The sequence below is a fragment of the Ambystoma mexicanum genome, chromosome 4p (genome assembly GCF_040938575.1).
Source record: "Ambystoma mexicanum isolate Mex_15411 chromosome 4p, UKY_AmexF1_1, whole genome shotgun sequence".
NCBI classification, from domain to species: Eukaryota; Metazoa; Chordata; class Amphibia; order Caudata; family Ambystomatidae; genus Ambystoma; species Ambystoma mexicanum.
The window spans coordinates 219,637,413-219,653,825 of record NC_090927.1 but is presented as its reverse complement, the minus strand read 5'-3'; the positions used below and the strand labels follow the sequence as shown (position 1 = coordinate 219,653,825).

At 47.9% G+C, this 16,413-nt stretch overlaps 1 protein-coding gene across 1 annotated transcript in view; it reads right to left on the bottom strand.

Annotated features, from left to right (window-relative positions):
• Positions 1-16,413, bottom strand: part of GATA4 (GATA binding protein 4) — a 193,940-nt gene that overhangs the window by 22,284 nt on the left and 155,243 nt on the right. Inside the window, exon 3 of the mRNA XM_069605733.1 lies at positions 12,433-12,558. Coding sequence (XP_069461834.1) covers positions 12,433-12,558 — 126 coding nt within the window. The remainder of the gene's footprint in view (positions 1-12,432; positions 12,559-16,413) is intronic.

Genomic DNA, 16,413 nt, shown 5'->3' with positions numbered 1-16,413 from the left:
TATAGATATGCTGAGGCAGCACTTTCCAATCATCTTCTTCAAGTCCTGACACTGTTATCATTGCACTTTGCACTTGTGAATAGTTTATAATTCCCATGCTGTGAGTGCCAGCATGCCATATGAAGTGAGCTTAAAAGATAAGATTGATTATTTCACTCCCGAATGGGACAGCTTAATATCCTGCCTTGTGGGTTGGACACATGGACACACTGACACCACAGAAGAGCCTGCATGGTGGGGGAATGGTATGGAGTCTGCAACCTTTGGCTCTACAGGTGTTTTGGACTACCACTCCCATGATCCTTCACCAAAGACTATAATGGCTAGGGATAGTGGATGTTGTAGTCCAAAACATCTAGAGAGCCAAAGGTTGCAGACCCTTGTTTGTTGTCACTTCTATTTAACAGGGCTTCTATGATTTAAAAGGTGTGTGAATGTAACACATACTGCACTGTGAGGGAAGGCGATTGGTGTTCGGACGGCGTGGGACACACTTAATGATCGCCACGTATACAGAATTAAAGAGAATAAAAACGGGATGGAAGTCAAAATATCAAAGAAAAAAGTCATAAAGTTAAGAAACAAGATTGAGAGGCACAGATGTCAAAAGAGGGAGAGTGAACAGGAGTAAAAAAGAGCGAAATGAAAAAGCTTGAGAACGCACAGGCGTGAGTGGAAGACCAAAGAAAGCTTGGGCATGAGTGAGGTGGAGAAAGAGGGGCTATGGACAGTTATAGGGTGACAGTGAGCCCGACAGGAGCATTGGATGGGACTCTCACAAGGGAAGAAGTGGAAATTAAACAGGGAGAGAGCTCAAGTTCATTGTCAGCAGGATGGGAGGACGCTGCCTGCATCAGCCAAGCTGTCAAATGCAAAGGAGAGCGTTGGCTCTGTGAGTGCCAGGGTTTCCAGAGGATTTCAGGCCGCGGCACCCAGCCCTCCGAGCACGCTTTAGTTTTGTGCCTTCTTTGATGCTTTATCAGAACACCTCATTTTTCTGCATGACAGAACTATTATTTTGAACAAAAAAGTCCCGGTCAGTGGTAACAAATACATGCTTAATGAAGTTCCCGTGCTAAGGGTGTGCACACCTGCCGCCTGAGAGGGCAGAAGGGGCAGGTTGAAGCCTGGACCTTGCCCATCGTGCCACATCCTGCCAGATTGACTGGAACACTTTCTGGATTTTGACCCGGTTCCTCCTGAAAAAGAATTATGCTCCCGGACCACAACATCCTTGCCAAATGCACGATGTGAGTGCAAACGTGCAAGAGTGGAAGTAGTTAAAAAAATTCGAATTAACATCCAAGTGTACCTCTTTGTGCAACAGGATGAGGGGAATATTGAAACCATTTAAAAATTATTCCAAACAATAAAACCCAACCTTTTCCCCAAAGCATTTTGGTAGAATAAAAGAAAGAAAGAAAACTGTATCTGTTTAATGGCCACAGCTCTATGTTGGCACTTGGTGTAGTCTCTTCCTAAAGCTTTGTAGATACATTTTGCCCACCACTACGGGTGGGCGAAATTAACCACCCCTCTCCAAACCAGAAATGTGGGTGACTGGTGAACACTCACGTGTCACTTAGTACTCTAAAATTCCTCGTGGTGTAATTTAGAAGCCCATCGGGACCTCGCATGCTACACAGGGCCCCTGGCAGACAGGGTATTTTTTCTGTCTTGGGCGGAAGCTTGCCCCAATGCCTGCGGTCGCTCACACTACAGTGGGCATATATCCTTTTTTGACATCCCCATCAAATAAATACTATGGCCAGCGCGTACCAGGGAGCATTTGAAAGACCCCTGAGGCCTCTTGCCAGGCAATGAGGGCGTGTTATATTTTTTTTAAGCCCTCCCCTCTGAAAGTGTGACGTAGCATTGTTTTCCGATACAAATGGGCACTACGGGTTAGTGAATATCCCATGAAGTGACCCCTGAATATTTGTGGGCATTCTATTCCTCCTCACCTGGAAATTTGGGTAAGCCATGATAATTTGCAAGTCACTTGGTGCTCTTGAATCTCACCCCTGAGTGAGGGGATTTGAGAGGTCATTGGGATCCCGCCTGCTCTGAAGGATCTGTGCTGGACGTAGCATTGTTTCCATGGTGAGCGCAGGAGAGTTGAACCATTGAGCAAAACTATCTGCAGGGTAGTAAGGCATCGCCTGTCCCAGGCTAAACATTCCAAAAAGATGTCTCGCGCCTTGCCTGGACTGTGCGAGACATCATATGTATTCCATGTCTCCAGTAACCCCAGGTCATATTATAACATACATCTCTGCTGTGAGTGGCTGCTTCCTGTGCCTCACCTGGCCAGGTGGCCTTCTGTGGCCATCTCCTGTAGCTCACCTGGTCAGACATCCCTCAGGCTCTCTCTGAGGCATTGGGGCCTCCAGTAGCAGTTCCTGACCATGGCATCTCATGCTGGCAGCTGTGCCTTTGTGTAAGCCAGGAGTATCAGAGCACTGGAGACGCCTGAGACGCTGAGACGCCAGCTGTCTTCTGTCCGCTCTCTGCGCCAGTCAGTGCTAGCAATCCCATGCTTGAGCCTAGTCATATGTTCAAGACGTGGAAAGCAGTGGGTAAGATGAGGCCACTCTCCTCTTTATCTACGCTTGGCGTGGTGCTCAACTGGAGTCAGTGCCCACATCCCGCCATTGTTGGATTTAACCCTTAGCACTCTGCACTGGCCCTGTCCTCATTTGCCTTCTACTGCCTTGGCCGGGTCTACTGCCGGCGTTTGCCAAATTTAGGAAAATCCATATTTATATGAAGGACACTAAAATGCGAGTGTAGGGTGGATCTGTGTTTCGCGTTGCCATAGAAACAGAAATAAAGTTCACGGTACTGGGAACCAATGAATGCCATCGCCCAAGGTAGGGTCAGCATGAGAGGAGCAAGACATGATCAGGTGCTCAAGAGGGAGTAGGTGCTCTGCTGAGCAACAAGTGGCTTTTCTGCTGTCCCCAAGCCCGGTTCAGTAAAGAAAACCCAGCAATCATCTTAAAAACGCATTGCACATCTCTTTGCATGCATGGCTATTTTGTAATTCCACATTTTGTGCTACCAGAGAAAAGTGACAATGCATTTATTTTTGTATTTTGTTTATTTGTATAGCGCGCCTGGCCCAAAGGCATCTGGACGCATTTCATGGGGTTACAGTTACATAGGTTTACACGAAGATACATAAGCATAACATTTTTGGGAGAAACAGTGAGTATCTGTCAAAATAAATATGAGGTCGGAGGACCGTCTTTGGACATTGAGGTTGGACTGTTTGAATAAATGTTGCCCCAGCCTGTAAGAGGATTCAGTCTCTACAGCTTCCACGCTGATGGCCTCCAGCAGATCTTGTTTCCACACTGATTGCCTCCAGCAGATCTTGACACCACACTGATCGCCACCAGCCGATCCTGCTTCCATGCTGATTGCCACCAGTAGATCTTGTTTCCACACTGATTGCCTCCAGCAGATCTTGACACCACACTGATCGCCACCAGCAGATCCTGCTTCCATGCTGATTGCCACCAGTAGATCTTGTTTCCACACTGATTGCCTTCAGCAGATCTTGACACCACACTGATCGCCACCAGCAGATCCTGCTTCCGTGCTGATTGCCACCAGTAGATCTTGTTTCCACACTGATTGCCTTCAGCAGATCTTGACACCACACTGATCACCACCAGCAGATCCTGCTTCCGTGCTGATTGCCACCAGTAGATCTTGCTTCCACACTGATTGCCTCCAGCAGATCTTGACACCACACTGATCACCACCAGCAGATCCTACTTCCGTGCTGATTGCCACCAGTAGATCTTGCTTCCAAGCTGATTGCCTCCAGCAGATCTTGACACCACACTTATCGCCACCAGCAGATTCTGCTTCCGTGCTGATTGCCAACAGTAGATCTTGCTTCCACACTGATTGCCTCCAGCAGATCTTGACACCACACTGATCGCCACCAGCAGATCCTGCTTCCATGCTGATTGCCACCAGTAGATCTTGTTTCCACACTGATTGCCTTCAGCAGATCTTGACACCACACTGATCGCCACCAGCAGATCCTGCTTCCATGCTGATTGCCACCAGTAGATCTTGCTTCCACACTGATTGCCTCCAGCAGATCTTGACACTACACTGATCGCCACCAGCAGATCCTGCTTCCATGCTGATTGCCACCAGTAGATCTTGCTTCCAAGCTGATTGCCTCCAGCAGATCTTGACACCACACTGATCGCCACCAGCAGATCCTGCTTCCGTGCTGATTGCCACCAGTAGATCTTGCTTCCAAGCTGATTGCCTCCAGCAGATCTTGACACCACACTGATCGCCACCAGAAGATCCTGCTTCCATGCTGATTGCCACCAGTAGATCTTGCTTCCACACTGATTGCCTCCAGCAGATCTTGACACCACACTGATCGCCACCAGAAGATCCTGCTTCCATGCTGATTGCCACCAGTAGATCTTGTTTCCACACTGATTGCCTTCAGCAGATCTTGACACCACACTGATCGCCACCAGCAGATCCTGCTTCCATGCTGATTGCCACCAGTAGATCTTGCTTCCACACTGATTGCCTCCAGCAGATCTTGACACCACACTGATCGCCACCAGCAGATCCTGCTTCCATGCTGATTGCCACCAGTAGATCTTGTTTCCACACTGATTGCCTTCAGCAGATCTTGACACCACACTGATCGCCACCAGCAGATCCTGCTTCCATGCTGATTGCCACCAGTAGATCTTGCTTCCACACTGATTGCCTCCAGCAGATCTTGACACCACACTGATCGCCACCAGCAGATCCTGCTTCCATGCTGATTGCCACCAGTAGATCTTGCTTCCAAGCTGATTGCCTCCAGCAGATCTTGACACCACACTTATCGCCACCAGCAGATCCTGCTTCCGTGCTGATTGCCAACAGTAGATCTTGCTTCCATGCTGATTGCCTCCAGCAGATCTTGACACCACACTGATTGCCACCAGCAGATCCTGCTTCCATGCTGATTGCCTCCCACCGATCTTGACACCACACTGATTGCCATCAGCAGATCCTGTTTCCATGCTAATTGCCTCCCGCAGATCTTGACACCACACTGATTGCCACCAGCAGGTCCTGCTTCCCTGCTGATTGCAACCAGTAGATCTTGCTTCCACACTGATTGCCTCCAGCAGATCTTGACACCACACGCACACTGATCACCACCAGCAGATCCTACTTCCATGCTGATTGCCACCAGTAGATCTTGCTTCCAAGCTGATTGCCTCCAGCAGATCTTGACACCACACTTATCACCACCAGCAGATCCTGCTTCCGTGCTGATTGCCAACAGTAGATCTTGCTTCCACGCTGATTGCCTCCAGCAGATCTTGACACCACACTGATTGCCACCAGCAGATCCTGCTTCCATGCTGATTGCCTCCCACCGATCTTGACACCACACTGATGACCACCAGCAGATCCAACTTCCATGCTGATTGCCACCTGCAAATCTTGCTTTCACTCTGATTGTCTCCTGCAGAACTTGACACCACAGTGATTGTCACCAGCAGATCCTGCTTCCACACTGATTGACACCAGCAGATCTGTGCACCACACTGATTCCCACCAGCAGATCCTGCGACCACGTTTATTGCCTTCAGCAGATATTGACACCACACTGATTGTCATCAGCAGATCCTGCTTCCACACTGATTGCCTCCAGCAGATCTTGACACCACACTGATTGGCACCAGCAGATCATGCTTCCACACTGATTGCCACCAGCAGATCTTGACACCACACTAATTGCCACCAGCAGATCTTGCTTCCACACTGATTGCCACCAGCAGAGCTTGACACCACACTGTTTGCCACCAGCAGATTTTGCTTCCACACTGATTGCCACCAGCAGATCCTGACACTACACTGATTGCCACCAGCAGATCTTGACACCACACTGATTGGCACCAGCAGATCCTGCTTCCACACTGATTGCCACCAGCAGATCTTGACACCACACTAATTGCCACCAGCAGATCTTGCTTCCACACTGATTGCCACCAGCATAGCTTGACACCACACTGTTTGCCACCAGCAGATTTTGCTTCCACACTGATTGCCACCAGCAGATCCTGACACTACACTGACTGCCACCAGCAGATCCTGACACTACACTGATTGCCACCAGCAGATCTTGCTTCCACGCTGATTGCCATCCAGCAGATATTGATTCCACACTGACTGCCACCAGCAGATCTAGAATTGGCATGGATGTGTTGACATGTGCACATGCATGATTTCAAAAGGGTGTCCTTGCAAAGACCACAATGGAGAGCTGGGGGCATTCAGTATATTTTTATTTTAAGATATCCCAATTTGAAATTGGCTTAAAGACTTGGATTCTGGGGCAGGAACAGTGCCAAGAGGTACAGTGCTAAGGGCGAGGATGTTAGGTAGCAATGTACAAGTGTCTAGCACACAATGGTGGATCTTGATGGAAAGGAGGGCTGTTATTGTAGAATCCAGTCTAGAAAACAACAGGGAAAGCTTATAAAGCTAAGGTGCACGGTACACCGTGTTCATCCTTTTAACCATTAACAAGGTAACGTATGGCAACACAACAACAACGGTTTTGTAGGAAGGTAGGTATTCAAGGTGCATCAAAGGTATGCAAAACAAATGAATCAATTAGAGGGCTCACACTCAAAACACATGAAAAGGGGGATGACCACCCGACTCGGCGTACCTAACCTTAAGGAAGAACACCCTGACCCTGGCGGGGGTGCCTGTCCCTGGGTGGCGTGTGGTGTATCGCCTACTAAAAAGATATAGAGGAGAGTACTATCCCTCAGCCTTCTATACTAGTGGCAGTGTCTGGAAACAGACACGGGTCGTCCAACAAAAACGTCTAAAACAGTGGTAAACTCCAGAGGGTTGAGCAGCGTACAACAAGGCTGTGAATTAGATCTTGAGGCTGCTTGATCTTGAACGTGGCTCCAACCTGCGAATCAGGTCAACTGCTTACGTTCCATCCAGAGTGTGCAACTTTAATGGTACCCATAGGTCACTGTGGTTGGGGTATGTAACAGTACTGGTGGAGAGACCACTGGTGGGTGAGGTAAAATAACAGCCAGGGGGCTGGAGGGCTAAAAAAGGCTCTTATAAGAATGTGTAGCTCACTCTGTGGTAATGAGTGTGCTACAGTGAATGGTTTTTAGAGGATTGCGTCTCTTTTGTAGGTGTCGAAGAGATCAAATGTGGGTCATGAGAGCCCTCATGACCGAAAGGGGTCGACCGGTTTCAATGGCGTAGGAGAGTCAAGCCATCTTCTTCAGGACCGTGATTTGGAATGCAAACAGGTTTGCCAAGTGTTCAGTTAGATGCTGAACGGGAAGGAAGATGCTGGTGTCTCCTGGGGGGAGACAAAAAGGGGGGGGGGAGAAATGGAAAACAATCAATGAGGAGGAAAGGGCAAAAAAAGGGGGGGGTTGTAGCACCAGGGGATTGGTGCAACACTTAGGGGTGGTGCTTTAAACATGCATTAAATGGAGCATGTAGGAGCAAGACCTTCAAATGGTCAAAGTTTGCAGGAAATGTGTGGGTGCCTGTGCACCAGTGGTGGGACTCATCGCGAAAGGGTGAGGGAAGGGAAGGGGGTGCCAGACAGAGTCTCTAAAGGTGACAGGTGAGCTGCTACCAGGGGGTGAGAGGCAAATGTGCACACAAATGGATGGAATATGTGCACTACAGGACGGTAATGGTGAGCCCCTAACTCGTGAGCAAAATGGGGGAAGTGGGGACAACCAGCTCCCAACCAGGCGCAAGAGGGGTGCCTGAGTTGTGGGGAGGCAGGCTGAACATACCTCTAAACCAGCGTACTAGCTGGAATATGAACGGTGAATAAGGGTTGCTCAGATCACCGAGCTGCTGTGGGAGAAACAAGCACCTACACGGCAGGTAAAGTGTACCTGTGGAAAACAAACAAACCCATATCAGGTATAAGAGTTTGTGCAGGGCACATGGCAGAGGTAACATTGCGAAAAAGCCATGGTGCCTGGGTGTGGTCTGTACCTGTAAGGGGGCAGCTGCTCTCCTCCGTGGTGTCTGGGAGCTGTATCGCGCTGTACAGCTCGAGACTGGTGGTTTATTGAAAAAGGCCCATTGCCTATAAAAAATAGCGAGCAACGCGCTCACGCTGGCGTCTGCGTGATGTGGCTGGCTCCCTGTGTGCCTCGAGCATAGGGAGGCAGCGAAAGGAGCCCGAGCGCCTCTGAAGACAAAGGCAGAGCGCGCTCGAGCTCAGGAGGGGTCAGGCACTGGAGCGCGGACTGTGTGGGTACCGCACAGGGCCTTGTCCCTAGTAGAGGAGACAGAGTCTGGAGGGAAGGAGTGCAAATGGGGGGGGGGTGGTTTTGGGGGGAAGATAAAAATCTGGCAAGCGGCGGAGCTGAAAAAGGGGGGGAAGAAAAAAGAGGGATGAAAGAAGATTAATTAAATTGGTTGAATAAACTCGATTAAATAAAATTAATTAAATGAAAAGTGGATTGATGATCCCAATGAACCATGATTAAGAATAGGCGTTGAGGGGGCGTCGGGACCAATTGTGAAGGAAATGGACAAATTGAGGGGGACATGGACAACCTCATGGAAAAGGTGGAGAGTCCAGAGGGGTCAAGGCGCATAGCTGAACGAAGAACCTGAAAAACATGGACTAAGGGGCACTTCTGGTGTGTTATCTTCAGGACAACACTGCTAGTTCATGCCACTGGATTTGTTCATTCAAATCTTCTGAGTAGGTGTTAAGTCTGTAAATCCACATCTGTTCTTTTTTGAACAGCATGTTGTGGTAATTACCGCCTCTGCGGGGCGGTGTGACTTTCTCTATGATAGTCCACTTGAACTGATCAGCTGTGTGTCCTTTAGCTAAAAAATGGGACACCAAGGGAGCGGTGAGTTTGTGCGTTCTTATGCATGATTTGTGTTCGGTCATGCGGGTCCGAACTGGCCTATTGGTCATGCCAATGTATCTCAAGGTGCACGGGCAAGTTATCATGTAGATAACGCCCTTGGTGTTGCAATTGGTAAATGTGTTCTGTATCCATGGTGTTTTCCAACCGATCTCTATCTGTGTGGTTCTAGAGGTCTGGGCGCACATGGAGAAATTGCCACTGGGCGCATGACCCTTGATGGGTGGGATATTCCAAAGGGTCCCCTGCGTGGGCTCATCCCTAGGTGTACTCGGTATGAGGGTTTTAACAACCTTATCTCTGACGTTGCAACGTCTCTTGAGGGCAAAACGTGGGACAGAGATGGTGGAGGCGCCTGTGTTGAGAATCGGCCAAAGTCTTTTAACTTCCCGTTTGATTTTATTGAGAAGGGGTGAAAAGCTGAACACCGCTGTGAAGGTGTTCGACTCACTTGGTTTGGTATGCTGTTGTAAAGTGATGGAACGTGGAATGTTCCTAGCTCGTTTACAGGTGTCCTTGATAATCCTCCTAGGATAACCTCTCTCGGTGAGTTGCGCTTGAAGTTGTTTGGATTGTGTAGTATAGTCCGTAGTCTGTGAGCACAGCCTCCGATAGCGTAAGAACTGTCCAAAGGGGAGATTATCCCTGAGTGCCTTGGGGTGGTAGCTAGAGTAACAAAGCAAGGAGTTTCTGTCTGTGGTTTTCCTGTAGACGCTCGAGGAGAGGCGCCCGCTTGCTGCTGAGATGGCCAGGTTGAGAAAGTGAGTGTTGGATCTATGTCTCTCCATGGTGAACTTGAGATGGGGGTTAAGGGAGTTAAGCCAGGTGTGAAAAGCCTCTATCTCCTGTTCTGAGCCTCTGAATATCACGAAAATATCGTCAATATATCGCCGCCATACAGTTAAATGGGCGAGATATGGATTAGTCACGGGATAGATGTGTTGACGTTCGAATAAATCAACATATAGATTAGCGAGGCTGGGGGCAAAAGTCTTCCCCATCGCAGTACCTGAGGTCTGTTGGTAAAAAGTGTCTTCAAAAAGAAAATAATTCTTGGTCAGTGCTATTTCTGCAGGAGATAAGATGAAGCTAGGCGGGACTCCATGTAAGTCCATACCTGTTTTTCAGGTTCTTCGTTCAGCTATGCGCCTTGACCCTTCTGGACTCTCCACCTTTTCCATGAGGTTGTCCATGTCCCCCTCAATTTGTCCATTTCCTTCACAATTGGTCCCGACGCCCCCTCAACGCCTATTCTTAATCATGGTTCATTGGGATCATCAATCCACTTTTCATTTAATTAATTTTATTTAATCGAGTTTATTCAACCAATTTAATTAATCTTCTTTCATCCCTCTTTTTTCTTCCCCCCTTTTTCAGCTCCGCCGCTTGTCAGATTTTTATCTTCCCCCCCCAAACCCACCCCTCCCCCATTTGCACTCCTTCCCTCCAGACTCTGTCTCCTCTACTAGGGACAAGGCCCTGTGCGGTACCCACACAGTCCGCGCTCCAGTGCCTGACCCCTCCTGAGCTCGAGCGCGCTCTGCCTTTGTCTTCAGAGGTGCTCGGGCTCCTTTCGCTGCCTCCCTACGCTCGAGGCACACAGGGAGCCAGCCACGTCACGCAGACGCCAGCGTGAGCGCGTTGCTCGCTATTTTTTATAGGCAATGGGCCTTTTTCAATAAACCACCAGTCTCGAGCTGTACAGCGCGATACAGCTCCCAGACACCACGGAGGAGAGCAGCTGCCCCCTTACAGGTACAGACCACACCCAGGCACCATGGCTTTTTCGCAATGTTACCTCTGCCATGTGCCCTGCACAAACTCTTATACCTGATATGGGTTTGTTTGTTTTCCACAGGTACACTTTACCTGCCGTGTAGGTGCTTGTTTCTCCCACAGCAGCTCGGTGATCTGAGCAACCCTTATTCCCCGTTCATATTCCAGCTAGTACGCTGGTTTAGAGGTATGTTCAGCCTGCCTTCCCACAACTCAGGCACCCCTCTTGCACCTGGTTGGGAGCTGGTTGTCCCCACTTCCCCCATTTTGCTCACGAGTTAGGGGCTCACCATTACCGCCCTGTAGTGCACATATTCCATCCATTTGTGTGCACATTTGCCTCTCACCCCCTGGTAGCAGCTCACCTGTCACCTTTAGAGACTCTGTCTGGCACCCCCTTCACTTCCCTCACCCTTTGGCGATGAGTCCCACCACTGGTGCACAGGCACCCACACATTTCCTGCAAACTTTGACCATTTGAAGGTCTTGCTCCTACAAGCTCCATTTAATGCATGTTTAAAGCACCACCCCTAAGTGTTTCACCAATCCCCTGGTGCTACTACCCCCCCTTTTTTTGCCCTTTCCTCCTCATTGATTGTTTTCCATTTCTCCCCCCCCCCCTTTTTGTCTCTCACCAGCATCTTCCTTCCCGTTCAGCATCTAACTGAACACTTGGCAAACCTGTTTGCATTCCAAATCACGGTCCTGAAGAAGATGGCTTGAATCTCCTATGCCATTGAAACCGGTCGACCCCTTTCGGTCATGAGGGCTCTCATGACCCACATTTGATCTCTTCGACACCTACAAAAGAGACGCAATCCTCTAAAAAACATTCACTGTAGCACACTCATTACCACAGAGTGAGCTACACATTCTTATGAGAGCCTTTTTTAGCCCTCCAGCCCCCTGGCTGTTATTTTACCTCACCCACCAGTGGTCTCTCCACCAGTACTGTTACATACCCCAACCACAGTGACCTATGGGTGCCATTATAGTTGCACACTCTGGATGGAACGTAAGCAGTTGACCTGATTCACAGGTTGGATCCACGTTCAAGATCAAGCAGCCTCAAGATCTAATTCACAGCCTTGTTGTACGCTGCTCAACCCTCTGGAGTTTACCACTGTTTTAGACGTTTTTGTTGGACGACCCGTGTCTGTTTCCAAACACTGCCACTAGTATAGAAGGCTGAGGGATAGTACTCTCCTCTATATCTTTTTAGTAGGCGATACACCACACGCCACCCAGGGACAGGCACCCCCGCCAGGGTCAGGGTGTTCTTCCTTAGGGTTAGGTACGCCGAGTCGGGTGGTCATCTCCCTTTTCATGTGTTTTAAGTGTGAGCACTCTAATTGATTCATTTGTTTTGCATACCTTTGATGCACCTTGAATACCTACCTTCCTACAAAACCGTTGTTGTTGTGTTACCATTGTAGAATCCAGACCAGAAGCTTGTCAGATATCCTAATATGAGTCAAGCAGCTATACAATCACTTCTTTGGGGGAACAAAAGTGCTACTTTTTTAGGAATATCAGCCATCTTTACTCAGACCAACTTCAATTGAACTTTGAGCATATGTCCGTCAGTGCTCCATATTGCAGCAGTCACAGCAAGATACAGTTAATCCTGGTGTCTACAGGCGCCATTAACATCTGTACGTAGTAGGTACATGTGTGTCACAAACAGTAACTAAATAAGAGTATTTACCCCATGCAACTTCATGTACAGCCCACAGGCATTGCAAACTGGTTCACCCTCTGCATTACGACGCCACAGCGTGGTGATGGTTGTATGGCAGTTGGCACAGGACAGCCCAACACGCCTGGAGGCAGACTGCAAGAAATGGACAGAAAATAGATGGTTCATTAATGCTCACATGGAATGCTCGCTCACGATATATGTCACTTCCATTTAGTATCATAGTGGAAGCTCGTCTTGCATTGGCATCAGGAATAATGTGTTTTCATTTCCAAAAATAAGCAACATTAAATAGAGGAGAAAAGTAAAACAAAGCAAAGACAGAGCTGTTGATTTCTGGTTCCAGGTCAATTGGAAATGCAATAAGACTGCTATGGTGTATTTGCTACACCTGACATTGGCTGGGGGCTGCATGCTGTGACGTGTGATGACAAACTCTAAAAAGGCACAATCATCATGGGTCAGCAGATAATTCCCTGAACTAGGCTTGAAAGATTCTGCAGATGTTTGTGTCTGCGTCTCTAGGGGTCACCTTACAAGATGGTTGCCATGTCTATGCCATTCTCAGCCTAGTGGTGAAACTCTGGAACTCGCTCCAAAATGAAATATTTACAACAGAAGATTACCTAAAATTCAGAAAACTGTTAATAACATGGCTCTTTAACACACAAAGCTGAAGAAAGAGCATGGGAGAGAGCAATTCTGACTGCAATGCAAGAGAAATCTGCAAAACTAGACCACCAAAGAAAAATCTGACTCTGAACTTGATAGGAAAAAGACTAACGCAAAGGGTTAACCAAACGCAAGAAAGCAACCCAGGCAACCTCTTATTAATCAGCTAAAAACTCTCTGCAAACCCAGCACACAACACAGACCTTCGCCACAAAACACCTAAACTACAAGCACTCTACCAACTCTACACAACACTGATGACACACATAAAACCCCTGAATTCAACCACCCACAAATTATCAAACAAGTGTCAAACAGTGACCAGTTTTTCCAAACTGAAGCTACCAACAGGACATCAAACATCTCTTGTGCTTTTCCCTCTGAAGCCCACTAACCAACCATCCCAACCCCCTTCATGAACAGATCTGTCTGAGCGCCTGGAGATCATGAAATAAAATGGCAGCGGGGCACGGTAAAATCACAATAACATAAGCTAATAGTTACAACTTGTGCAGAAACCTATACAAAGATGGCAGATCTCCAGTTTAACTCTGTCTCCCTTATCATGTAATAATATTAATTTGCTAATAATTTCAATAATGAGGCCAGATCCTCCTGTCTACACCCACAAATCTATACATTAATCACAAATGTGTAGCATGTTTATGCCAGGCAAGTGCTGCAGTGCACAAACTGAAAACCTCAGTAGTGGATCCTGAGTGAGGGTGAAGCTGATCCTGAGTGAGGGTGAAGTGATCATGAGTGAGGGTGAAGTGGATCATGAGTGAGGGTGAGACTCATACAATTATGGGTCAGACGATGTACTGGAAAATGTGTGTTGCCCGGGTGCTGTGCAGTCTAAATGAATCCGCCTGGCCAGATACTGCTTGGTCTTTGAGCACCAGTACCAGCGCAGCAAATAAAGGGCATCTCTCTTCCCACTCAGCGTCATGAAAACAGCAAAAGAATCATGTTGTATTAGGCGTGGCCCTTGATTTTGATTAGATTTTTTATTTTAGCACTTGTAACGCGCATACCCAGTAGGGAGATAAGGGTCCAAGCAGAAACTGCATCTTGGCACGGATGCTAAATTAGAAATTGGTTGTTTACATCAATAGGCTCTCACTTGAAGCTTGTAAGGACTGAAAAAGATACATTTGCACAAAAAGATGAGGTTTTAATTTCTTCCTAAACACAGATAATGATTCAATCTGTCGAAAGTCTTTAGGTAGAGGATTCCAAGAGCGAGCACCAAAAGAGGAGAAACATCTATCGCCCCATGTTGTTGTTTTGGAAAAAGGAACTGCCAATAGATTTTGACCTGCAGATTGGAGTGATCTAGTAGGCTGATCCAACTGGATTTTTGCCACTACATATGTCGGGCCAAGCCATGGATACATTTAAAGACCAGGCATAAAACCTTGAATATAATTCGTTGTTGAAGCGGAAGCCAATGAAGGCTTTTCCGGAGAGAGTGACGGAAGACTTTCTTTGAAGTGTAAAGATCAGTCTAATGGCCAAATTCTGTGCTACTTGTAGTCTCTGTATTTGAAATTTTTGAACTCCCATGAGACGTGCATTACAGTAGACTAGTTTAGAGTTTATTAATATACCAACCACTATTGATCAATCCTTCTCTGTAAAAAGGGGCAGCAGAGGCTTGGTCAATTTCAGTTGATAGTATATGGATTTCACTGTCTGGTTGTCATGCAAGATGCAGTCCAAACTGGACTGCCAAATACAGCCACAGTTCTTTACTTTGTCAGAGAACTTTGCGTGTGCACCGAACATCTGCTATAAGACTAGTTGTAGGGGTGCTGACACAATGTACTGTGAGGATAATGTTTCTTTAACCTTTTCAGTCCCTTTAATTCATATAACCATACAAAATGCTGCCTAACAAGGCCAGAGCTACCCAGAGCAATGCCAGTGGTCAAGATTAATTCTAAACCTTCCAGCCATCACCTCTTTGTTTTTGCTTTGTCACCCCGAGTGGGACGGGTATGCCCAGACGTGGGTCCTGTGCCTGCTGGCCTAGAGACCCACGCTACTCCTCACTCATGAAGCCCAACAAGGCTGAAACATGTTTGAGGATGCTTGTGGTCTCGTGCAGAGGGGATGTGACCTTGCAGTTCGGGCTGGACTGCCCCTTTTGGGGTGGAACCAAGCCTGATTAGCATATGATCTTTCCCCTTCTGTAATGGCTTGGCAGGTGAAGAACGATGGTCTGGAGGGTTGCCCAGAGCAATGCGAGTGGTCAAGATTCATTCTAAACCTTCCAGCCATCACCTCTTCGTTTTTGCTTTGTCACCCGAGTGGGACGGGTAGGCCCAGACGTGGGTCCCGTGCCTGCTGGGCTTAGCGACCCAAGCTTCTCCTCACTAATGAGGCCCAACAAGGCTGAAACATGTTTGAGGATGCTTGTGGTCTCGTGCAGAAGGGATGTGACCTTGCAGTTCGGGCTGGGCTGCCCCTTTTGGGGTGGGACCAAGTCTGATTAGCATATGGTCTTTCCCCTTCTGTAATGGCTTGGCAGGTGAAGAACGATGGTCTGGAGGGTTGCCCAGAGCAATGTGAGTGGTCAAGATTCATCCTAAACCTTCCAGCCATCACCTCTTTGTTTTTAATTTGCCCTTGGGGCATATATATAGTTCCTAAACAGGAGTTGTTCAGTTATTTCTGTTTACTCCCAGGTTCGAGGCCACCAGAGGTGGGGGGCAGCCGAAAGATTAACCATGGGTATATTTGGCTTTGAAGTGAGGAACAGAATTATGCTTCTGGAATCTGGCCAACTGTGGGAAATAGTTTTCTGGATTGAAGAATGTGTGTGCCCACCATAATGCCACAAGAGGGGCTCCTGCACTGGGCAGACAATCAGGCCACCGTGAGGGTGTCCATGCGTGAGTGAATTTGTGTTGCTAGTATCTCTGTCTGGTCTCTGGTCTTATTTCATCCTCAAGCTCAAGGATCGCATGTGTGTTCTGAGCCCAAAGACACACGAGTCTCACAGGCGGATATGAATCGTGGATATCCGGCGCCTGATACCTGGAGGACTGCCTTTTAAAATGTATGAAAGGCTCACCAAGGGTTATCCTGCTATCACACAGGCCTCCCAAAAGATCATGGGGCCTGCCAGAGGGTACATGATTGATTATAGGCCTGGATCTATCCCAGTGAAAAGGGGCTACATTGCTGAATATTTGCACAAGGGATTGAAGGGATAGCAAGACAATAAATATGTTAAAGGACTGGTTACAGGAGGCAGGTGAAATGACGTCTGGAGATGCTGCTGACTTCAACCTTTAGGAGCGTGGGCGG